Below are 26,269 nucleotides of genomic sequence, written 5' to 3' on the forward strand. Positions count from 1 at the left end.
TGACTGGCTTATTTCACTTAGCATAACGTCTTCCAGCAAGAGAGCTTCTGTGAAGTACGTATGACTAGTACATGTCCACTTATATGAGGTTATCTATAGTAATCAAACTCACAGCAGCAGAAAGCAGAATGTTGGTTGTCAGGGCTGGGGGAAGGGGGAAGGGGGAACGGGGAGTTGCTGTTCAATGGGTAATAGTTTCAGTTATACACCAGTAAGTTCTAGAGACCTGCTGTTCAACATTGTGCATATAGTTAAAAATACTGTGCTGCGTACTTAAATTTTAAGATTGTAGATCTCATGTTAAGTGTTCTTACCACAAAAAAAGGAAAGAGAGAAGAAAAGTAATAACAAAAAACAAAACAAAACAAAAACAAACGTACTACTCTGGTGCGGGATGTTGACAGTAGGAGAGTCTATGTGTGTGGTGGAAGCTGGAGGTGTGTGAAAACTCTGTTTTCTTCAATTTTTCTGTGAACCTAAAACTGCTCTAAAAAATACTGTCTATTTGAAAGAAAAAAATGAGTTAAGACTAAGTATATTTGAACTGTTACTGATTCCTGCAATAATAAAAATTACTTCATATGTATTATTCCCCCTTCTTCTGTGCCTTCACCTCTCTTGCCTCCCTCCCTGAATGCATTTATGGGTATTCTACGTAATGAGCACTTTATAATATGTTTTTACATACTCTAGTTGTCTTGTTTTCCTAAATTGTATTTTTAAACTTCTGAAGATAGAGAGATCAATCCTTGTACTTTATAACGATTATCACACGTGATTTAATGATAATAATAAAATGCAAGAATGCAACATGTGACAAATAATCAATTCTCAAATGCCTTCTTTTTCAGTAAAGCCTTTTCCAATCAATCCCAGAAGCCTAATCTCTCAACACTCAAAACTGATACCACCATCTCTGGAACCAGTGACCTACTCATATTAGCAATTTTTCTCTAATGTGCTACAATGTGTTTTGCATGTTGTCCTTCACCCCAAGAAGTTGGGATCATGTTTCTGATCTTTGATAGGGTACCCCACATCATCTCGTACAGGGCTGTCATCAAAGTGGACGCTTCAGTAGGTGTTGCTTCCTGTTCCCATTTCCCACTCCCATCCCCCCCGACCAGTCATAGGGTGCAGCAACAACATGACAGGAGAGAATTCTGTAAGGGCAGCCATCCCTTTGTTCTTGTTAGCTGCTCTATCTCCCTGATAACAGATAACTCTGATAAATGAATGCACACATGTAAATTTCCACAGAGGGAATTATAGTAGGTTTATCTTTTATTCTGATGTTTCATAAGAACAAAATAAAAATAAACACAAAAATGCATTAGTGAATCAGTCGTGGGGTTCCTCTATGTCTGTGTTGGTGTTCTTTTTCTCTTGCTTGGAGAGCTCTTTGATGGTCTCTATCTCTGCAAGACTGAACTTGGGGGTTAGTATCACATTGTCATAATCGAATTCTTCATCAAGTGAGAAGGGTTGAACTTCATCTCCAAGTATCTATAAAAGGTAACAAAGGAGAAAAAAACATATACGATCACTGTAAATGAAGATAAAATAAGTTGAAAACATAAACTCCCTATTAATATTTAATTAAACTTTTTTTAGACTTCAGCACTCTCAGCTGATTAAGCTGTTTTTAAGTAAAGGAATAAATTCAATTATTCAATTTGACCTAATTTAGGCCTCTTAATATGCCCCATTTGTACCATGCTGTATCTGAGTGAATATCATTAACTAATTCTGCCCAAGGCAAGAAGCAGAAAGTCTCCCTTTGCACATATTAATTACATTTTTTACCACTTGTAGTGTCAAGGTAGAGGCATATGGAAACAGTAAGAGTAATATTAAAATAAATGTGAGAAAATATACGTTAAGATTTTGATCAGCCTTAAATACATTTTTACCATTTACTAAAAAAGATCTATATTGATAAGACATAATTTTCAAAGATAAAGGTACCCTACACTAAATATACTTCTTCAGATAATATCTGCAACTCCTGGCTAATAACAGTAACAATTAAAACACACAGTTTAAATCAAAAAGTCCAGGGTCCCTTTTTTCCAACCAAGAATTTAAAATATATTACAGTTTATCTATAAGTAAGAGTAGCTGCAAAGACTTGTAATAATTGTGTGCCTACTTATTCGTAATTTGTGAGTTTTAAAGACTTCCTAAAGGAAGGTAGATAAAAAGCACATTTTCCGATAAACCAAAGAGAATGCCTTAAATCTCATTGCATCACTGCCTAAAAAGCCTCTCCGAAGACAAATGGTGTGTGATACAATGAAATCATTCAGCACCTCTATGTAGTTCTACAACATGTATAGTGATGCTGAAATAATTGAAAACTATGGTTTATGTAAGAATGAAAAAATGTCCTAAAGCTATAATCAGCTTTAAATATTCTTGCATGGAAGATGATCTCATTTAGTGGCTTTTGCAATGTTGGTAAAAATGAAGCATATAGCTCAGAAACTAGCTGCTGTTACTAAAGATGAAAAAGAAATCAAGAGAAATAGGTATCTCCTATCTGTTCTACAAGTTATGTCTTATAGTGTAGTGCTAAGAGCAAACACCCAGCCACTTATGATCCTTTCTTAGTAAAACCAGAGAGAGAACAAATTCCCAGAGACTCATTCATTTCCTCTTTATTAAAGAAAGTACCTGAGTGCTTTCCTGACACAGGTAATGATGAGAGCTGCCACTGAGTGAGTTCCCACCATGTGCCGGCCCTACTAGGAACCATATGGGCATTAGCAGCAATCTTCAAACAGCCCTGCCAGTAGTCATCTTACAAAGCTCCGAAAGGTTAGGTAACTTGCCCAAAACTACACAATCAATAAGGAAGAGAAGCAAAATTTGAATCCAGGGCAATCTGCTTCAGATAAAGCTTCACCTGCTCATCAAAAACACCAGCAAATACCAACTTTGAACTTTTCCCTAAGCCAACTCATAGCTCCTTGGGAGAAAAGACCTTTTCTGAATAAGCTGAAAAATTCCCACATCCTACCATAAAAAAATGTACTTAAGGCTAATGTAACACCATGACTATCTTTTAAAAGGCAGCTGCACACAGAAAAAAAACAGCCTACAAAGTGACTGATGTGTCCATTTCGATCACTTTCTGAGATCAAATGTATTATTACTACAGCCAAAGTGACAGTGGGGCAATATTGTTAGGACCAGCTCAAATGAAAAAACACACATGGAATGACAAGAGATGTTCATTTCTGGAATGTAAGCGTCCTTGCTGTCTCCAACTCTACTCAGCAGTAAGTACTGAAGCCTGCCACTTGGCCACAACCCCATCCTGAGCCGATTCTAACCAATCCTGGCAAAGTATGAAGAGGAGCCCCCATCTCTACCAACACATTCAATCTGATGGGATTTTTGCTGCCCTCTCATGCCTGGTTGAAGGCCCATCATCATATGTCTACCAAGCTTCCAGCTGCCCCAACCCATGTGTGCCCACTGCACTAGGACTTTGAATCCTACCCTGAGGCCTCTAAAACCTGTCTAGACCTTACGAGCCATTCTCACTAGATATTCTCATGAGACACTTTGCTTCACCCACCTCCCAGTGAGGCTAGAATGCAATTTCATATTAGAAAAATTCCCCTGCTGTGCTAAAGTCCCAGTGACACCTTACCATGCCCCCCACGCTCCCCGTACACAACACAAGTGACCCTCACATTCCCATCTCCCTCCTCTTGTTCACTCAGTAAATACTTATTATGTTATTAGATACTGAGAACACAAAGCAAACAGCAAAATCTGTGTCCATAAGTTTTCATAACTTCAAGGAGAAACAGAAGTAAATCAATGATTTTTATCATGTGCCATTCTCTCCAACAGAGGAATGCAAAAAAGGGAAACAGAAGCATAAAGGGGAAAATGCAAAGCTTAACTTACTCTTAATTGAGTATTGTCACCCTCCAGAAAATCCTACTAGCCTCCCTACACATAACCCCATTTAAAACACCTTGTCTTGGCAACCCAGATAAAGTAAGGCTTGTATAACATTTTGGCCTTCTAAACTCTCTGATCAAGGCTAACTCCCACGGCCAAGTTAGTTCTTCTAGATATGGCCCCACCCATTGCCTTCTCACTCCTTCTCTTCCCTGAGGTCCCAATATACTTTGTGGCTATAATATTCAACATTATGGTACTACGGATAATAGAAATTTGTGTTTAGGTCAGGCGTGGTGCTTCACACCCTTAATCCCAGCACTTTAAAAGGCTGAGGTGGGAAGATCACTTGAGGCCAGGAGTTTGAGATCAACTTGGGCAACACAAATACAAAAAATAAAAAAATCAGCCAGGTGTGGTAGTACATGCCCATAGTGCTAACTACTCTGGAGACTGAGGCAGGAGGATCGCTTGAGCTCAGGAGTTCAAGGCTGCAGTGAGCTATGGTCATGCCACTGCACTCCAGCCCAGGTGACAGAGCAAGACCCTGTCTCACCAAAAAAAAAAAAAATAGAAAGAAAGAAAGAAATGAAATGAATGAATGACTGAATTTGTTCTTAAATGAAAAAAATCTTGCTTTCCTTTAAGGTTTTTTCATACACTTAAATTATTCTCTGTTATCGAGCATGATTTTCTTCATCAGTCTCTTGGTATTAACCAAAACAACAACATGGAATAAAGTTTTCAGCAAGTCAATAAATGTAATGTCAGCACAAGGGTTATTCATTTATAATATACTTAAAGGTATAAACATATACTTAAAGATATAAATTTCTTTGCTTAAAAACTAAGATTTATTAATAGCAGCTATTGTTAGATTAATTTCCTAGGCAATCAGTTAAATGTTGAAATAGAAAAGCAAGAATAGTAATAATTTTATATTTGCAATGCCAAAATATGATACTCAGGACATTTTAAACCATTTGGGGAATATACTGCAATGTGGCCAGCACAGCCTGAGTCAAAATGTCAGAGGAACAGCCTCCAGCAATCATTCGGATATTTTCCATTCTTTCCACAAACTCTATGTACCTATTAAATTCTAGGCATTGTATTAGGTGCTGGGGATACAAAGTGAAGACCTGTATGAAATCACAGACACATGAGATAAACACATGAACAAATCATTATAGTAAAATGTGGTAAGAACAAATAATATAGTTAGGGGGTGATGGGAACAGAGGAGGGACACCTAACCCAAACCAAGTTGGAAAGGACTGGGAAGGAATCAGAGAAGGCTTCCTGGAAGAAGTGATATCTAAGCAGAATCCTAAAAGATATTAGTTAAAAGTTGAAGGAAGATGAGCTCTGCAGACAGGGGTAGTTCACATGAGCGGGCCATGGAAATAAAATATAGAATTTGACATTTGTGAGTCTGAAAGTAGTTCATCATGGTCAGAGCATAAAGCGTAAGGTAGAAAGTGGCAAAAGACGAAGATGATGCCAAATCATACTAGAGACGATGAAAAGTCACTGAAGAATTTTTTTAAAACAGGGTAGACACTTGGTTATCTATGCATTTCAGATAAATTCCTTCATTCATTCAAATTTTTACTGAGCACCTACAATGAGACAGGTACTGGAGTACAGATGCCCTGCCCTCTTGGAAATTATATCAGATAGGTCACCATTAAGATTAAACAGAAGGTAGATTTGAGGGGGTTGAGCCTAAAGTCAGAAAACTACTCAGGATCCTGCTGAAGCAGTCCAGACAAGAGGTAATGAGAACAGGGCACTGGTAGCAGAGATGTGAAAAACATTAATATTTAGAAAGTAAAATCTGCAGTGTTCAATAACTGATTGAATACGGAAACGGAAGAGGAGGGAAGAACGAAGGAAGGGAAGTAGGTAATGATAGGCTCAGTTACTAACATGTTGAATTTGAAGGTACTTGAAAGAATGCAGATGGAGAAATCAATAAGCAATTCAACATACAAACCCGAAGCTGAGAAAAATGTCTGACACTAGAGGTACCGATTTGGAGACATAAGCATAAGGGGTAGTAATTTAAAGATGAAAAGGGACCAAGTATGTAGAGTGGAAAGAATCATAGGTTAAGCATGAAACCCTAAGGAATACCAACACATAAGGGATGGATGGAGACAAACCCACTGAAGGAGGCAGGGAAAGAACAATTAGAGAAATACACAAAGAATTGGAGGAGAACAGTCAAGGAAGAACCAGTGGAGCAAGAGCATCAAGGGAAGATCGATGGTGTCAAACATGGCAGAGGGATCCACTTTTAGTCTTAGGGAAGACTAAAAGTGACCACTGCGTTTGGCAATTATAAAGTAATTGGTGACTTCATTCTGAAATCATTCAGGCAGGTGATTAGAGACAAGGATACTCTGCAGTGTACGGAATGAGGAATGAGGAGAAAGGTAGCAGAGTCAACTGGGAGAGTCAAGTCTAATAGCTACTCAAGTCTGGATGAAAAAAGAGGGAAAGAATAGATAGTAGTCAAAGAGGGGTTCAAGATGAAGGGAAGGTTGTTTTTCCTTGTTTTGTTTCATTTTGTTATGGATGGGAGAGACTTGAACATGTTTACATGTGGAGGGGAATAAATCAACAGAGAAGAAAAGAGAGAATAACCCCAACCATGTTATTACCATATACCAGGAAATCACTCCTAGGAATTGGTGAGGTTTTTTGTTTATTTACTTGTTCATTTAAGAAATATTTATTGTATGTCTACTATACACATGGCACGGAGCTTGGCGCTAGTTCTGGCATTTTAATTAAGTAAGCTTATGAAGACACTCAGGAGTGAATTTAGAGTCTTTGAAGACAAGGGACACACATGTGATTCAAAGTGAGACTGGGTGTACAGTGCAATTCAGAAGACATCACTGTGATCTTCTAAATCACAGCTTTTAAAATATAGTAAGATTGCTTATCTATTTGTATATTTCAGCTATTGGCTGCCGTGGCATACTTTGGAAATTCTCTTCTTTAAAGTTAGGCTCATTTTCAGGTTCTAAGCTATAAGATGCCAATATTTTAGATTACAAACTGGAATTCTGATTTATTTCAGTGAAGAATTTGTGCAATGGAACACCAAAGCCCCTGCTGCTAAACAAAAAAGTCTGTGAATTAAGTTATTAACTTGTTATTTTTTCCTAAGGAGCTGAGAGAAATATGTGGATTTCAGGCGTATAATTTCAAATCTAATTGAAATCTTTTTGTAGCCTCTCAGGGAACAAAATTTAAACACTATTAGAAAACTTCAAGTTTCCTTAAAATTGGTCATGTGACTTATTCTAACCAAGACACTGTTAAAGAAGAAATCATTTTCATTCACAGTGCCACATAGGCAAATTAAAAAAGAGAACTAATGCTCAAATCAATAATAGCAGCATTTAGCTGTAAGCTATTATACAAAGTAATATGGTAAATAAACTGTCTTTTTAGGTGAAAACTTTTAGAGTCCCATTATGAACTGGAAAAACAGGAGATCTGCTATTAAAATACCATACAAGTTTCTTCTATGACCTCTTCTACAGTTTTTTGGGGAGAGGGAGGAATCACAATTTTTCATCCTTCTAATGTGAACTCTTTTTGCTCTATAAAGCTGTTCAAAACCTCGAAAATTCATCAAAATAAGGTAACCAAGGCATGAAGTTATTCACAAATAGACAGTGAAAGTTTCTTAGAAAATATTTGACTCTAAGGGGAAAATGCATAAAGCTAGTAATAAAAGTAGGGGAAAATCCCAACACGAAAAAATGATAATTGTTTGAGGTGATGGATATACCAATGACCCTGATTTGATCATTACACCAATACATGTATCAAAATATCACACTGTATCCCATAAATATATATAATTATTATGTGTCAATTAAAAATAATAATAAAAGCAAAAAAATTAAGAAAAAAATTAAATTGGTCCAATTCATATCAGAAAGTTGATGGACTCTTAATAGGCAATTAAGAGAAAGTCAGGATATCCAGAATACATCTTCATCTTTTCAGACTGAAATCACAGAAAGCGCCTACCATCTCTAGCCCCAAAATGGCCTTTGGGTAAGCCCTTACAGAACATATTTTCTGGAAATTGATGACTATGTTCTTTTACTAGCATTGAGTGCTTTAAAATAAGATTAATACTATTAAACCAAGGCAGAGTTAGTACAGTAGAGGTTGAGTATCCCTTATGCAAACTGTTTGGGAGCAGAAGTGTTTTGGAGTTTATATGTCTTCAGATTTTGGAAAATTTGCAGAATACAGAGCAGTTGAGCATCCCTAATCCAAAAATCTGAAATCTGAAAAGTTCCATTGAGCATTTCCTTGAATGTCATGTTGGTGCTCAAAAAGTTTCAAATTTTGGAGTGTCTTGGATTTTGGATTTTCTGATTAGGGACACCCAACCTGTATTATGATTCTAGACAGCTGTGAAAAGTTACTCTAATAAATAGTGATTAGAAATAAAAATCCCAACCAAGATATTACTCTGGGTATTCAAAACACAGCAAAAGTTATTCATCTATGGCTCATGAGTTTGCCAACACAAAAATTGTTCATATCATTTTGACTCCAACGTTAAAAAAAGTTCACATTTCTGGTAAGAAATTTATTTACATTCCCTTTAAAGATACAATCATATATGGGGTCTTAACTTGCATTTTACTGGCTACTTGAAAGATTCCAGAAATCATTCAGCATTTTTTAACCCATTAACTAAAACCACTATGTAACAATTTCTATAATCGTACCAGAGTATATACTATAATTGTACTGAAATATAATTGTATTTCTACGAAGGTACAAGGTGCCATATCCACTGGCTGGTCCACTAACTTGTATGGTCACGAGTAAAGTCAAGAACATGAACAAGTCTTAAAAAAAAACTGATTCCTGCTAGAAATTTTAATTTTAGCTTTTTACAACTCAAAGAAAGCAATCTATTAATATGATTCAAAAAGCATATTGAAAAGTGGCTGTCCCTACCAGTTTATCAGGCAAACAATTTGGGAGTTTAATACAAGCCTGCAAGCATCCTGATACGCTTTCATGATGTCAGTGAACAAAAGTACTATGAGAAAAGGGCAATTTAAAATTGAAATGTGTGGATTATTTCTGACTGAATGACTGATTCCATAACAGAATATCTTCTAGTAACAAGACTAGTACCTTTATGATTAAATAATCCAGAAAAACCCTAGGGATTTTGTTAAGAAGCAACAATAAAGAACCCTTAACAATTTCTTGTGCCTGATCCCCCTTTGTGTTCCAGCAAGGAGGGTGAGAAAGGTCATTCCCAGCATCATCAACAGCTTCTACTGGTGCACATTTGTTAAGCACATATAAAAGAGTTGCAAAAGAGTCTATAGAACCTTAGAAACAATAATAAAAACAAAAATAGCCAATTCAGACTAGAAGAGATAAGAAAACTGTCCTTTCTACTGTGTAGTCCCTAGGTAGCACTGTCCTATAGCATGGCATACATTATAAAACAAAAATAGCTTCCATATAAAAACATAATTGCTCTATATGTGTTTAAAAAGAAACATATACATTATAGATAGATGGCTGTGAGAGGGGCCAATTAAGCAACTTGAATTCTAAATTTTCCCAAATCTGAGAAAAATACAAAAGCACAAGGGTATAGTAGCATTTCTTTGAAAGGACAAATTTACAAATCAAGGCAATGTCGAGAATGACTGAATTCCACGTGGAGTACCTCTTCCATTTGTTTTTCTGTTCCTTTTACGGTGGGCTTTGGCTTCACTGCAAGGGTGAGCGGCTGGTCCACGGAAGGATTGCAAGAAGGCATGCTGGTGCTGACCTCCTGTTCTACTTCTCCTGGAAGCAGCAGCAAATCTGTTGGATGCAAAATATTTCATTTGACCCTTTCACCAACTTTACAATTTACCTAAATCATCTAAAAGCCTAAAAGTCAAAAGAATGAAGCAAATATGTTCATACAAAGTAGGTCCATTTCACAATGCCTATTCTCACTTGGGACCTTGATTCAAGGGATTCCCATTTCTATAAGATAAAAACCATTGGTAAATTTACTTTTATTTTATTGTTGCAAAGTTACAGTCCATCCAAAAGGTCTGAAGGAAATACTGTTTTTGGAATAACTTGACCATGCCTTTCACTCTTAACCCAATTTCTACTTTTACAGGAAAATAAGGCAAGAAGATGCTACTTTTGTCCCATTTTCCCATATTTTCCTGAGGGGGTAAAGAGAAAGAAAATGGGGGGCTGATTTCATCCTGTAACAATATGGTAATACTGCAAGCAATATATATTAAAAAACAATGATGCCAGAAGGAAAGTACTTTAACTTTCAGCATAAAAATGAAATACTCTGTCATATTCAGAATGCATGGTCTAATTTTCAACATTTGCAAACAACAGCGTGTTTCCTGCTTGTTTAGCACAATCACTGGAATTCAATAACCAATCTTGGTTTTCTGATCAAATCCAGTATAAGTGGTATGTTCTCCTATTTTTGCATGTATGACAGGTCATGGATACATCACAGACAACTGATGATCTTCTAGAGCTTGCTTTAAGGAGGACAAAAAACCAAGTAGAAACACAACAGGTTTCTTCCTCAGTCTATGTTTTCATAGGACCAGAAGGGCTTGCTGGAGCTGGCCAAGAACTTGCAGCTGGCTCAGGATGAGGCTGCCTACTACTCAAGGATGATCCTAATTAAGGCACTAATTAAGTTCTCAGTGGAAGTGATTAATTAACAACAGGCATGCCTTGGCTGTCGCAAATGGCAGCATATATAAGGAGATAACTGAGCAGATACTCAAAACTGAAACTTATTTGAAATGTATCTCTCACCACTGTAAATATCCCCTTCACAAAAAATATAATTACAAAATTCTTAAGACTCCAGTAACAGAGAACACAGCCTGGAAACAGCATTGCCGAGGGAAGATGGTGAAAAAGGTAGTTCTGCTATGATTAACTACTGACATATTAGAATATGATCTCATTAATTAGCAGAAATAAAAACAATAATAATAGCCAACACTACGTGCCTGGCATTTTATATGCATTAACTCAGCTAATCCTCTCAATAGCTTTATTATTTCCTGTTCTACAGGCAATGAGCTCTAAGCACAGAGAATAAACCTCAAATAAAACTCAAGATCCCACAGCTAGCAAGAGCAGAGCCGGGCAGTCCGTCTACTGAGCCCATGCTCTTAGCCCACAATGTCACATTAAAAACTTCTTTTAAATAAGCATTTTTATCATGTATTTTTATTTAACTCAATCAGATTATACACCCAAACCCAGGACCAAGAAATTTCATTACTATAGTACATTAGCATGGTTAGGTAGTGTTAGATATACATTTCCCAAACATTTTATACCCAGGGAAGTGATATTTTTAAGCTCAGTAAGTTTGGTGGAAAGACTGGCTTTCTAATGTACCTATTTATGAGTTTAAAGCCAAATTCCCTCACCGAGCTTCCTCATGTAACAGCCTAGGACTGACACGAGCCTGGTTAGGAGCCTACCAACAACAAGGACAAGAAGAGAAAGGTTTAGGCCTCTCAATGTTAAAAACTGTTATCTACCAGACCCACTGGCTGCCAGTGCAAACAGTTCAAATGCAAAATCAAAATCAGTCCTGCTTTCTGGGCTATTTAAAATCATCGTTCTGATTGACAATCTTGTGCAGTGAGAAGGATAACTCAACCAATTCGTTTACTGAAACCCTTCACTTCCCTAATCTACTTGGCAAATAAGGTAGGATTTCCAACAACAACAACAAAAATGGTTTCTTTCATAACAATTCTACTGCCATGGGAACAATTCTTTCAAAACAAGACTTGGTGTTCTCCAAGTCTTAAATTCTTGTCACTTGTTTCTTCAGTGTAAAAGCAAAATGCACCAATGCATATCTATTGGTGTCTAACACAGCACCTTATACATAGTGAATTCTCAACAAATATTTGGAGATAAGAAGTGAATTTTATGCATCTCAACTTTTAAACTGAACAGCAAGTATCAAGAGTCTACCTGCCAATAAGACATTGTGGATGATGTAAAATAAGTATAGTCCTCACCCTCAAAAACTCAATGTTGTTGCAGGAATAAGACTTTGAGATAGGAAATTAATCAAGAACAAAATTGAATGGCTCTAACTCTAAAGATGACAGATTTATAAAAAGGTAAAACGAATATGGACAATAACAGCCTGATAAGGCATATGTTATAAAGAAAACTACTGCTTTTAACCATTTTACAATCATGGGTGGGTTATATAAACACTCATATTCTCTAGGGGAAAAAAATTACTATATTCACTGATGACAGGAAATAGAATTTCTGAAGTTTCCTATATGACTTTCTATTCATAATGAAAGTCCTTTTAAGAGACTTAATCTGATCTTATTGTTTTGAAAACAACCAAAGGCCTTGTTTTCATCTTAACTGAATGCCACCATCTTGGCTGATATGCACTATAGAGTCAGGGCAACTTTCAAAAAAGAATCTTGAGGTTGGATGGCAAGACTGGTTGAAACATTTTAATCTCTTCTTTCTCAACTACCTATTAAGAATTTCTAATATTTATAAACTTTCTATTCATGCCATTTGTCTTTCTATATTTAGTCAGTGATCAGCAAGTCAAAGACTACAAGTCATGTAATATTATACAACATTAAAAAGTGAGCAATCTACCTGACATCTGACAATGCAGGCTACAATTATATTTAATCTGCCTGGTATATTTATAAAATTAACCAACCTGTTCATTTGTTGCGATGTAAAATGGTCAAAATTTCCTGAAAGTTTGGGCGTCTATATCCAAAAAGGATATTGATAAGAAATGTTTTAGCCATCCAGGCCTCTTCTAAACACAGCTTCCAGTTATGATAGTCTAGCTTAGTGGTTCTTGTTCTTAAAAATGGTTGAAGACCCCAAAGATCTCTTGTTTATATGGGTTATATCTACCAACATTTACCATATTAGAAATTAAAACTGACAAATATTCCAATATTATGTATTAGAATCATTAAAAATAATCCGATTGCATATTAAAATAAATATTTTTGTGAAAAATCTATTTTTCAAAAACAAACAAAATATTAAGAAGAGAAGCATTAGTTTACATTTTTTCCTGTCTATTCGAATGTCTGGCTTAATAGAAGACAGTTGGATTCTATATTTGCTTCTGCAGTCAATTTTTAAAACATGCTGTTTCAGTTGAAGTAAAAAAAGAAAATCTAGACTCACACAGATATGTAGCTAGAAAGGGAAGGAGTATTTTAATAGTCATTTTATATGATTGTAGATATTCTTCATTGATACCGTGACAGAACCTGACAAATGATACTATTTTTAAAGGTTTCAATGAGCCATCTGAAACCAGGTCAGTGGATTTTTCATAATGTTAAATTAAAATCCATTCATCTATCTTGCACATTGAGTGGGTCTTTCTCCTATCCATAAATATAAACATCATGAATTGGTCATTTGGAAAATATTGGTTCACTGTGTTATGTAGTATTATAATATTGTATTATGTAGTATTATAGTAATATAGTAATATAGTATTATGTAGTATTATAATATTTTATATTGTAACATAAAAATCACATTAGTTAATATCACCGATTTTTGTCAGAAAAGCCTTTAAACATTGAGAAGATATCAAGCTCACAGTGAAAATTTGATTTTCACTTGATCCATTGCCAATTTTATCATTGGCAACAAATACTGTCAGTTGTTTGCTTTGAAAAGTCAGGCTCACTTCATTCATTTTTGAAAAATATAGTTTGTCAGTCTGTCATTCTTTCAAATAAAAATGGTGATCCATGAAAGAGAAAAACTAGTTCAGCACACCACTCAAATTACCCACGGCCAGCTGCGTTGGCTCACACCTGTAACCCCAGAGCTTTGGGAGGCTAAAGTGGGAGGATCACTTAAGTTCAGGAGTTTGAGACCAGCCTGGGCAACAGAGCAAGACCTTGTCACTACAAAAAATAAAAAAATTAGCCAGGCATAGTGGCATGCACCTGTAGTCCTAGCTACTTGGAAGGCTGAGGCAGGAGGATCGCTTCAGCCCAGGAGTTGGAGGTTACAGTGAGCTGTGGTCACGCCACTGCATGAGCCTGGACAACAGAACAAGACCCTGTCTCTAGATAAAAAAATGTTAAAAACTAAAATAATAGGCCAGGCGCGGTGGCTCACGCCTGTAATCCTAGCACTCTGGGAGGCCGAGGCAGGCGGATTGTTTGAGCTCAGGAGTTCGAAACCAGCCTGAGCAAGAGCGAGACCCCGTCTCTACTAAAAATAGAAAGAAATTAATTGAACAACTAAAAATATATAGAAAAAAATTAGCTGGGCATGGTAGCGCATGCCTGTAGTCCCAGCTACTCGGGAGGCTGAGGCAGGAGGATCGCTTGAGCCCAGGAGTTTGAGGTTGCTGTGAGCTAGGCTGATGCCATGGCACTCTAGCCCAGGCAACACAGTGAGACTCTGTCTCAAAAAAAAAAAAAAAAAAAACTAAAATAATAATCACCCAAGGATTTTTCCACAAGACAAACATTGTATTTCAGTACGCAGTAGATGTGCTTTATGAATACTTACTATTGTGGCACATAAATCACTAAAAAGAGGTATATTCAAAAATCAAGAATGAATAAAATTAATAATTTTTACTACCTCATCAAGGATATTTTCAGTGGAAACCAGCATTTGTTCTGACTATAAATTATGACAGTGAAGACTACAACTGCTAATAAAATTTGGTGCTACAACCTTGATGCACACTAACGTAGAAGCATCTTCATCCATCATTGCTTTTGTAACACCAATGCAAACATCAATACACTTGATCTGCAGACCTCAGGGTTTCCCAGGGGCTCTCAGACTACATCCTTAGGGATCTGCTGGTCTAACTAATTATCAGTCCAACCCTCTCACCAAGAACAACTAGAAAAGCTAGACAAATTATAAAAATCAACTATTTAAAGGCATTGGAGAGCTACTAGGGCAGTCCACGACTTGAGGAACCAAGATCCCAGGGAAAGCTCTGAGAAGTGAGCCTAAGAGTCTAAGCTACTTTTCAACTCATGGTTTTCAAGCAGAGGCTAAGAAGCTGAGAACCTAAGAAGAAAGGAGTAGAGGCTGAAAAACTTAGAGCTACCAAGAGATTCACAGTGCTGGGAAGAGAAATATTAGAGTTCAGTACTTCCAAGAAGGGGGACTATGATTTACCTTGAAGGGCTACACTCTAGGAGTCAGCAAGAACTAAAAGTAAAACAACTCTCACCAAGCAGAAACCTAGTCCTTAATCATCTCAATCCTACATTAGATTAAGGTGATCTACTCCTCCTCTAACTGCTAGCAAAACATTGAAGAAAAGCTTCTCTAGAAGATCACATCATCCAAAGCCTAAATAATTTCCATATACATTTAGCACTCAAACAAAAATTACCAGGTATACAAAGACATCAGGATAAAAGAAGAAATCAATAATATAAATGAACCCACAGGAGATCTCAGGTATTGAAGTTATAAGATATGAACTTTAAAGAACTGGTTAATATGCTTAAAAATGCATTGCAAAAATGAATATTTTCAGCAGAGAACTGCAATCTATAAAAGTATATATTTCAGTTCACTTTTAAAAACTACAATAACTGAAATATTAATAATCTTAGCAGATTAGATACAAGTCAGGAAAGGAATAATAAGCTAGAACATAGTAGCAAATATGCAGACTGAAGCAAGAAAGGAAATAAAAAGTGAACGAAAATATAGAAAAGAGCAAAAGCGATATGAGGCATGGTGAAAAGATCTGAGCACAGGTAATATTTGAAGAGATAACACCTGAAAAATCCCTACAAACCCCAAGCAAAATAAATACAAACAAAACAAAACCAAGGCATATCATAGTGAAATTACTGAAAAAGACAGAGGTAAAAAATCTTAAAAGCAGCCAAATGAGGGAGAAAAACATATCATCAAAGGAATAATGATCTGATTGATATGTGATTTTTAAGAGCTTCCAATGATAAACAGAAAAGAATGTAATAGTACCTGTAAAATGCTGAAAGAAAATAATTACAAAACTAGCAAAAATAAGGGGCAATGAAATAATAACACTTGATTAATGCAAAATCAGCAAGAAACGAGAGAAAAAAGAACATAGAACTGTCAGGAAAAGTAGAAAACAAAATAGTAAAATAATACATTTAAAGCCAAATATGTCAGCAACTACATTAAATGTAAATGGACTGACATTCCAATTAAAGACAAAGATTTTAGAATGTGTGTGTATTTCTATAAATGCATATATAAAAGCCATATGCGGCTTACAAGAGACACATTAACCAAAAACTACTTTGAGAAAAAAATACAGAATAAATAAAAGCAGAAGTGCAAAAGCAAAAAAGATGACTGCCCATCTAAGCAGAAGCGGGAGAAGATCAGGGAAGACTTACTTCATGGATGGGGCATTTGACAGCAATAATAAATCATATACCTCTATTCTCCTAGCACAAAACTAAAAGAGAAACGTATATGAGTCAGAAAGATTAGAATCAAAATATAAGCTTCATAACTGGCAGGGGTGAGTTTGAAAACGGGGCTCGTCCCACAGTCACAATTGCGCTTCCTATTTGGCAGGCTTTCTCTCCAAGGCTAGACACTGGGCTATCCCACTAAGAGAGTCTGCACAGCTGACATTTACCTATGCAGGGTTTCACGTTCCTGGAGCCCTTAGAGCAGGGACTCAGACAGTAACATCTCCAGACTTCCTTCTAAAGATGATTTTCATCTGTAAATTGCACGTTAGAATCACTTGGAGAGTTTTTAAAACTGCCGATACCCAGGACACACACATCGGACCATTAAAACAGAATTTCCAAAGGAGAATAGGGCATCGGTATTTTTTTAAAACTCCTCAGATAATTCCAGTGTTTCCCTAAAGTTGAAAACTACAGCATAAGGCAGGCCTGGGCCCTGTCTAAAGTGTGTCTGCTGAAAAAAAAGGAGGTACAGGCACAAAGAGAAAGCACTCAACTGCCAAATAGCTGAATCCAAAAGAAGAAACAGAGAGGATGGTCCATATACACTTAGTTTCTTTTTCCAATCTCTTCAATTAAATGACGCCTTCCTTTTCCCTTGGGGAGAACAGGCAAAGAGATGATGAAAGGGCAGAACTGTCTTCCCAATTCTGTTCTCATCTTGAGAACGAAATGGAAGTTTCCTCATTCAATCATAGTACTGGGAAGCACGTCTGTTTCTGTGGTAAACATCACTTTCAGCTGGCCCTTAATAGATGAGTATGTTTGCACATATAAAAATTATAGGAGTGGGAATACAGGAATATTTTGAAGCAAGGGTTTTCTTCCCTTTCAATGTTTTTAGTGATCACTGAGACAAGGAAAGAATTATTTGTAACAGTCCTAAGTGTAAAATAAATGAAATGTCTAAACTATAAGTTAGCTGAAATGCGTCATTTTTTCCTAGCTCAGGACCCTTACACACACTGTTCCTACACTCTCCCATCTGCTCCTCACCCCACCCCACCCCTCATCTACTTAATGGTTACTCACCCTTTAGATCCCAGGCTCTCAGCTTTCTCTGATCCCCCAGACAAATTTAAGTCCCCCTGCCATATGTTCTCCTGAGATCTAGAAAAACCTGTAATCATATATTTGTGATTATATGATTAATCTCTGATTCTTTGGATAAATTATGAATTGTACGAGGGTAGAAACCTGGTCTGTTTTATTCTTCATTATATTCCAGGCACTAACCAGCCATGGTTGTTAAATATTTGTTGAGTAAGAGTCTGTGGTCATTTAGAGGCTGCCTAAAACTGCTTCAAGTTGCAGATGAGGAAAGAATTTAAAAAAAAAAAAAGGACAGACGCCCTCATTTTTACTAGTCCATTAATTGACTAAAAATGACTAGAAGTATAATACTGGAGAACTTGAAAATAAAAATCAAACAAGGCTGCCAATCTTTGAGCAGGAATCAGTGCCCATTCTCATTCAACACAATCAGCCACTAAGTGCACCCAGTGGCCAAGAGACTTGTGCAAGACAGTATGATTAACAAGACCTCAAAAAAAATGGTCTCTTTAGCCAATCGCACTCTGCCAGAGAAGAGGCTGGGCCAACTGATGAGGCAAAAAAATAAAGATTGAACAGAAGATTCTTCCTAATGGCCTCAGCATAACAACTAATAGCTATTCCGAATGATAATTTTGCTGGATAACAGTTTGTGTCAGCTTGTCTGAGGCACAACAGTCACCAGGTTAACTGCCTTATCTCAAATTCAAAGGAGGAAAAAGTAGTTAACTTAATGTCAAATAAACACAGCGCACCAAACTCTGTGGCAAATGTTACCCTCAGACAACTGCTCGATACCACTGGGCAGAGTTGGCTTCACTGAAAAACAGCCTCCACTCTTTCCACCTGGGCTGCCCAAACGATAAACCAAATATTGGGAAAAAATTATGCTCCTGAATCTTGGAGAATATTTATGAGACTGAATAAGGGGAACAAATAAAGTCAATGGTAGAAAAACAATATGCAACCCACTTTCTTGTTGCTCCAGGCAAATGTGTTGCTTAAACAATAACAACAGAATCTAATCAGTAAACCTTCCAGCTGCCAAAATTATACAAGCAACTTGACTATTTAAAATGTCACATTTCCCATCTGATATAAATATTTGCCTTCTGCTTACATTCCTGAAGTGTAATACAAATTAGGCCCAAACTAAAATTCACCTTGGCACAAACTATTTAATTTCTTTTTTCCTTTCAAGTGACCCAGATTGTGCATTATGAAAATTGTGAAGCCCTGGTGACCTTTTCGGTAATTAGAATACATCAGTGAAGCCTGGGTCGATTTTCAGCCTAGGCTTTGCACATTACTTTACATGTGGAAAAGTCTTGACTAGTTCATCCAAGTCCACTGAGACTTGGTTCAGTCTTAGCAATTTTTAATATATAAATGCAAGACTGCCTGTTACCTGATTTCTGGAAAAATCATATCAGTGAGAAGTTTTTATTCAATTTTTAACATAAAAAAATAAACCTGGTAATGAAAAAAATGTAACTTGAAAAAATATTTAAAGAAAGCAATGTGAAAATAATGGAAAAGGTAAAAAGGCTAACTTAAAAGACGGATATAACAAAAATCATATTTGTTGGCTGTGTCGCTTTATGTCAGTATACAAACCTTCTCATTACTGGCAAGAAGCGAGAAATTTAAACCATCACAAAAATGTCCAATACAAGTGCCTTTGTATCCAATACAAGTGCTCCCTCTTATAAAATTGATTTTATATGACAAATATGTACATGCAGACTAAAACCATTTGTCTCCACAGGTCATCCTCAAATGAACGTATCAGAATCGCCTGGGGTATTGGTTAAAATGCAGATCACTAGATGCCACCAAATCTTCTGAATTAGATTCTCTCTTGGGAGCAGGAACCAGGAAACTGCATTTTTAAGAAGCTTCCCTCCCCAAATCACCCAAAATCCAAGACAGTGTGCTTGCTTTACAAATGCAGCTTCCTGACAAGTCCTTAGCTCTTCCTTCTAATCCAACTAGAGCCCCTGGGCTCCTTTTATTACAGAAATTTAGGGCCACTTAGGATATTAAAGTTAGAGAACCTCTCCCTGGAGGATGTGATTCCTTTAGAACACTGATCTCACTTAAACCAAATAAGTAACTAAAGAATCTGCAAAGTCTACTGGTTAATAGTGTGCTTGAGAAGCAATCCTTTCATGGAGTAGTGTAATGTTTGGAAGCAGAATAAAAATGCTTCCAATTACGAAAGCATCTCAAACTCAAGCAGCCAAAGAGCTAGAGCAGGGGCTTATACAACCAATGTACAGATTGTCATCATCTCCAAAACAACTATACCCAGTCACTTTAATTTCTGTCTGATTATAAATAAGCCATCCTTCCCCAACAATAATGATCACAATTCATGTTTATGACTACCTAAAGACTGTAAACAATAGTTAAACATCAACAACCCAAACCCCCTTGGAAGCTGCCCCTGTTTTAAAATTTAACACTGACTTTGAGATCTTACGTATTAAATCAGGAATGAGTTTTTTAAAAAAAGAAAAAAAATCCTAATTTTGAACATATTTCAAAGGTCCTTCGAGCAAGAAAGGAACTATACTTACACAGAAATGTTAACCAAGAAAGGAAAAAAGTTGTCTTCTATATAAACCTCAATGGACTAGCATTAAGCCTCTTCCAGTTCAGCCCATGTGGAAAAATGTCCCAGAAGAAACATGGACAACATATCTTCAGTATTAACAGGTTTAATTTACATATTTAATAAATGTTTTAAAAGCAAAAATTCGTATTTTCTTTTTTATGTTTGTGATCAATTATGATATTCTTACGATTTTTTATGATCGACTGATATTTTATGTGTCCCTCGAAAATAACCTCGATTCATAAGACTGAGTTTCTAGGAAATAAGAAGTTGACTTTACAATGGCTCTATTTGAGGCAATTATCCAAGAATCAATCCTGTGGTAAATTTTAGGGAGGACTTATTTAAGTCCAAAGGTTTCACAATCTTCAAGAGGCTTTGACCTTTCAGCTGAAATCTTTGTTAGTAAAAAAGAAAGCTCACAACTTCAGTTTTTTCTGTCCCTGGAGAGGTGGAGGTAAGGATTGCCATAAAAAGGAAAGCTGTCTAAAGCCTTATTTGTAGTTTCTAGAAAGAGGTCAAGCAGTATGGAAAGGAAAATGAAAACGTACCCTTGCTCATTTGGGGCTTAATCTCTTCATCCACGTCCAAATCTTCTAGATCTAGAAAATTGTCTACCTGGAAAAGGATTAAAAACATTTTTTGCATATTAGAATTAAGGAAAAAAATGCAATGAATCCATTTCCACAACACTCAACTGAGCAGCAAGATCCACTTTTCTCAATAACTCCTGAGTCCCAGCTCAAGGCCTTTGTGTTCACTGTGCTTTCCCAGAGACATCTGAAAGAAGCAGTTAATTTGGCAATTGGCCTGGATTTTGAAAGCACCATAATCAGACCTCTACACTGAAAGGGAACAAACACTCTGGGAATTTTTGAAAGGGGCTTTGTTCCACATGCTATCCCAGAATATATACCACCATCATGACAGTCCAAAACACTGTTTCTGGGTTTTGTTTTCACTTTATTGCTTTTGCCTGTCAGGTAAATGGTGGTGGTAGTGGGTCTGGCTATTATTGTAACAACGTGCTTTCTTATAGCACTCTGAAGAGCCAGACAGAAGAAACTAAAGAAAGCCAGAGAGAAAGGTCCATTCAAAACAAAATCACAACAGAGGTGAGCAGGACAAAAAATCAAGTGTTCTCTCTTTCAAGCAAATAAAACTGAAAATTATTTCAAAGGTAAAAAGCAGAGCAAATGACCTTTACAGACACAATAGCAGCATTTCAATGAAAAACTATTCCACATGGACTACTGCTTTCCACTGCAAGCTGACAATGAGACATTTCAGATTAACAAAATGGTAACATTTCAGACATGAACTAATTCATCTCAAGGGAATATCAAAGAGTGTAAATAAGAAAATGATCTCACCACTGGCATGAATGAGACCTACTAAAGGTATAAGGTTGCAATGCCTTTTATGCTCATGACCTAAACGCATGCGTAACAAAATACCTTAAAATTACAAATTTAGATTTCATAGTTGGAATTCAAGAGAGAGGCTGGGTCTTTCTTTCCTCAGCTCTACTTGCTGGACCATGCTATTACACAGGAATTTAAAATGGTATTTCCATTGCTTATAAGTACATAACTGTGGTTATTACTTGGAATCCAAGTGACAGCAAAAATTTATCTTCCATATGATGGTTTCAGTTCTAAAATTTGGGAATCCGTTATTTTATATTGTCATTTTTCTTAATGGTGATGCTTAAGGGGACTGTAGTCATTATTCTATATCAAAGCACTCCTTCCATAATTCAGCTTTAAGAAAAAGAGATCCAGAGCCCAGCCAACCAAGGATGATTTAAGATAGTCAAACACCAACTTAAAAAAAAAGAAAAACATGTAAGGACAAAATCTGGTAAAGTCTCCAACTTTATATAAGGGACAGCAAATGAGTCCTGTGTTTTTTGTTTGTTTATTTTTTGTGTTTTTTGCCCCAAAAGAAAATTGAATCATGCCTTACCTTCACCTTTCCTGCCCGATTCAGATCACCTTGAAAGGAACTGCCAACTTTTTGGCCTTCATCCATCACTATCTGAAAATACAGGGAGGACACATTGGTGGAAAAATGAAACAACATAAAATAAAGGAGCTGATCTTGTAGCCTTTCAGGTGATAAAACTCCCTTTCCAGTTTTTGTTAATTAGCTACGCATGATAGACCAAATTCACTAAGCCATAGCAGTGGTCATGGAGTAGGTTTCAGGAGCTCTGACTTTGACTTCTTCCTCTGGACTCATCCACAGCATAACCTAGAGTAGATTACTTAACCCCAGCCTTCTCATGTGTAAAATAGGAACATTCTCCACCTCCTATCCCATCCCACTGAACCTCTGAGGGACAAATCAGAGAATGCTAATACAACATTTTCAAGTTATCAGAAAACAATACCAGTCAACAATTTTTCGCCTCTCACATGCTGGTCAAAGACTCGATAGATGATATAATTTCAATGGCCAATAATGGCCAGTAAAAAGTGAATCCTCCAGGAAAAAAAAAAAATTCACAATAATCTCACTGGAAGCGAGTTCTGGAAATAAAGAATTATAGGCATGTGCTATATATAAACACATTTCAAACACAGAGATTTTTATTCCCTGTATAAAACCACAATCTCTTACATAATTCTGTCCACAATATCACAGGAAAGACAACATGAGGCAGAAATTACAAACTCAACTGGCTTAAAAAGTAGAAGAGCTTCACCTGTGATTCTTTGATAATTAAAAAACTTACCTGAGGAGAATGTGAATAGAGTCTATAAAGTCTTGAAGATTTGAAAAAGAACATCCAACATTTATTGACCAAATCTTGGAAAAACCAAGATAACAGAAACTTTTAAGTTTGAAAGAGATGAATCTAGGACAGGTGAAAGAATGTCCCATTTTACACAAAGAATTATGAAAAGGAACTCTTTCATCCCAAACAGAAGCTAAAAGATATAAATAATTTCAAGAATTTATAGATGGCAGATCCTTAAGAGCTTTTTAATGAAAATTGGGGATAACTAGTTATATCATAAACAACAGCTGCTAAAATCATGAAATATAATGCTGATTTTCAATAAAGTACCCCAATGGAACTCCTTCTAGAATTAGGAGTTACAGTTCCAATAACTGTCTAATGTTTCTTACAGTCTCTGTTTTTTTAATTCAAGAAGAATGCTTTTTTCCTCAGACTGTTTCTATAAATGTGCTATGGTATTACCTGTTCTTCTTCTGAACATTGTGATGAGGTACGAAGAAAGATGGTTTCATTTCTAAGATGGTGGTCATTTGGTTCATTTTTATGAGTAATGTTTTCTGAAGAATCAATTCCAAATGCTCCCCTTTTGGTCACGTTATCCTCTGAAATGATAAGTTATATAGTATTAGGAATCATCCACCACACCCAGTCTGGTTTATTTTGTGCTTATGGAGAAACTTTCTTTCAACAAAAAAGAATACTTTTCAAAGAATTCTACAAACTAAAGGCTTGAGGCATTAAGCACTTTTACCTTTAAAAAGTTATTTCTAAAAATGTATAGAAAGATAACATTATTTCATTCAATATCAACAAATATTTATTGAGTGTCTACTACATATCCAGGACTGTTCTTGACCATTCTTAAAAGGTCAATAAAGTATATTATTTGGAAGACTTAGACATTACCTATCCTTTTTCTATCTAAATTTAAGGAGTTTTTTTCCTTATATGGAAGTAATATATGGATGATTTTAGAAAATTTATAAGGAAAAAAGTAAAATATGAAAATCAGCTATAATCCTATAAGCCACAAAAACTACAAAAATTTTTCAGTGGTTATCTTTCTAATCTTTTTTTATGTATCCATGAACTTCTAAACATCAGAATAGAGTCACACTATATATATCATATTAACCTAACTTGCCAGCAATATCTCTTTTCATGCTATTGAATATTCTTCTATATAATTTTAATAGTTATAGAGAATTCCATTAAATAAATATAAAAGTTATTTAACACATTGACTGCTACACTAGGAAAAAAAATTTTTTTCTTGGGGCCATGGTATTTTATTAAGAAAATAGAATAAAAACTTCAAAAACAAACGATTCTTTCTAATTTAATGAAAAATTTGTTATTTTTTACTTTTTTCTGTGTGTGAGTTATATGCAACTTGAAAAACAGTTCATGCAGGTCCCAAGGTAAGGAGATGTGTAAGTTACATAAGCTTCACAAGGCCCCAGGCTCAAAACTAGCGTGAGTTAAATACAACTCACATGGCAGTTAATGAGTTAACCAATCCCTTATTCTTGACTGCCTAAAATTATAAACAATGAATAGCTTTGTACTAAATCCATGTACATTCACAATTATCACTTTAAGCCAAGGAAAGTGTCTAAGATTAATCCTAAATTAAGAGACTGAGAAAACTATGATATCATTAACAGAAATGTGGGGAGAACAAAATGAAGTGAGTTTGGTAAGAGATAACGACTCTAGCTTTGGCCACGTTGCATTTGAGGTGCCCATGAAAATCTTGGTAGAAATGACCCAAAGGCAACCACAAATGCAGGCTAAAATGTGGGAGAGATATCATAGCTATAGGTAAATATGTGATCATTAATTATGCTGAGGTAACACCTTAAGCCATGAAGTTATTTTTAATATTGGTAGTAATATTAAAATTAATACTAAGGGTTAACATTTATTGAGTGTCAGGCACTCTTTTGTGAGCAACTCATGAATCATCTCACTTAAGTGTCACAATATTCCTAGAGGCAGGTACTATTACATCCCCGCTTTACAGATTAGAAAATCAAGGCTAACAGAGAGAGTAGATAACGTGTTCAAGGTTATACAGATGGTAAACAGCAGAGTGGGGATCTGAATCCAGGCCTTCTGACTCTTATCCTCCTAGCCACTGTGCGTTGCTACCAGAATAACATAGCAAATGAAGGGAAAAGTTTCTAAGAGAATAGAAGGAGCAGAAAAAAGAAAAAAAATATCCCAGGTGAAAGAGAAAGAAAGAAAGCTTATAACAGTCAAAGAAGAATCAAGGGTACACGGTACATTCCAAAACTGGAACTTGCTTGCTCTAATAACAATAACAAATACAGGAATCTATCTATGTCAATGATCACTAGAAGAGTGATAAAGGAATTCAAAAGAAGTCAAAAAGCAGAAATCAAGCCATTGTCAGGTTGGAGAATCCCGTTCCATTGCCTTACTAGACTCTACCATCCAGAGAGGCAGCAGTTATTTTATCTGTGAGCTCCTTAGGCAGGTCTCTAACTGAAGGGGTTATGAGATAGCCTGACCCAGCACAGCGGCCACGTTTGTTTCTGTTGAGCTGTCAGATGCATAGCATCAAAATCGGTAAGATTCATATTGTAATGATCATGGCCTGGTACAAGTCCAGTTGGAATCCTTCATTTGCCTCTGAATACCCCATCACTGGTAGAATTAAGACTTGTGAGGATGTTTTCAGGACATTAACACAGAAATTATATTTGGGAACAGAGATAAGGTAACTTAGTCTACAATACATCATTAATTAGCCAAAGAGGGAAAACACAAATATTGAATGCATCACTTTCTCTTTAAAAAGTGTGACATCCATAAGTAACAAGCCCAGAACAGCTCTCTACGACTTCCTACTGCACCAGCACCAGTGACTCCTAACTAGCTGCTACTGGGAGAGATGGTCCCTGCCTTTTGCCACAACAAACCCCTGAAGCACCAGCCTCGGCTGCTGTGGGTGGAGGGGCTGGGGGGCTGAGTAAAGTGCGGGAAGGGTCGCTAAGAATACTGCTGGGGCAACCCGCACTGTGAAGGATCAGATAAGTGAGGAAGAAATGGCCTTAGGACTTAGTCTCCCCAACTTGTTCCTCTTTTACAGCCACAAAGATGTCCTGAATCAGTCCTAGGGCAACAGTAAGCAGTGGTAGTAGAGTAGAGCAAGATAGGCATGGAGATGCTTGGAAACTGGAGGAGTTAACTGAGGGATGAAAGGGTTCCTCAAACTTCATTAAAGCTGGAAGGAAAGACGACTTCCTGTGGCTACAACCATTCCTCAGTACACTGTTCTAATAAAAGGTGGAATAGTTTCAGTTCTCCCCCTTATCCCTTAAGTCA

At 36.4% G+C, this 26,269-nt stretch overlaps 1 protein-coding gene across 1 annotated transcript; it reads right to left on the reverse strand.

Moving 5' to 3' along the window:
• Window positions 1-1,341: 1,341 nt before the first annotated feature.
• LOC105814538 (chromosome unknown open reading frame, human C11orf74) lies at window positions 1,342-23,435 on the reverse strand. Its single transcript, XM_012649543.1, has 5 exons — window positions 23,378-23,435; window positions 22,135-22,206; window positions 20,718-20,784; window positions 9,665-9,804; window positions 1,342-1,506 (listed from the first exon to the last, which is right to left on the reverse strand). Exons 2-5 carry the CDS (start codon window positions 22,198-22,200, stop codon window positions 1,342-1,344), a joined length of 438 nt encoding a protein of 145 aa, XP_012504997.1. The 5' UTR covers window positions 22,201-22,206; window positions 23,378-23,435.
• Between the last annotated feature and the right edge of the window lie 2,834 nt (window positions 23,436-26,269).

The sequence above is a fragment of the Propithecus coquereli genome, unplaced genomic scaffold, assembly GCF_000956105.1.
Source record: "Propithecus coquereli isolate 6110/MARCELLA unplaced genomic scaffold, Pcoq_1.0 Scaffold30, whole genome shotgun sequence".
Classification (NCBI taxonomy): Eukaryota; Metazoa; Chordata; class Mammalia; order Primates; family Indriidae; genus Propithecus; species Propithecus coquereli.

Excerpts from the sequence above, each read along its gene's own strand:
- LOC105814538 (XM_012649543.1), bottom strand. The coding sequence starts at position 22,200 with ATGGATGAAGGCCAAAAAGTTGGCAGTTCCTTTCAAGGTGATCTGAAT. Across the intron at positions 20,785-22,134 it reads ATCGGGCAGGAAAGGTGAAG|GTAGACAATTTTCTAGATCT; the intron begins GTAAGGCATGAT and ends ATCCTTTTCCAG. Across the intron at positions 1,507-9,664 it reads CAGAAAAACAAATGGAAGAG|ATACTTGGAGATGAAGTTCA; the intron begins GTACTCCACGTG and ends TACCTTTTATAG.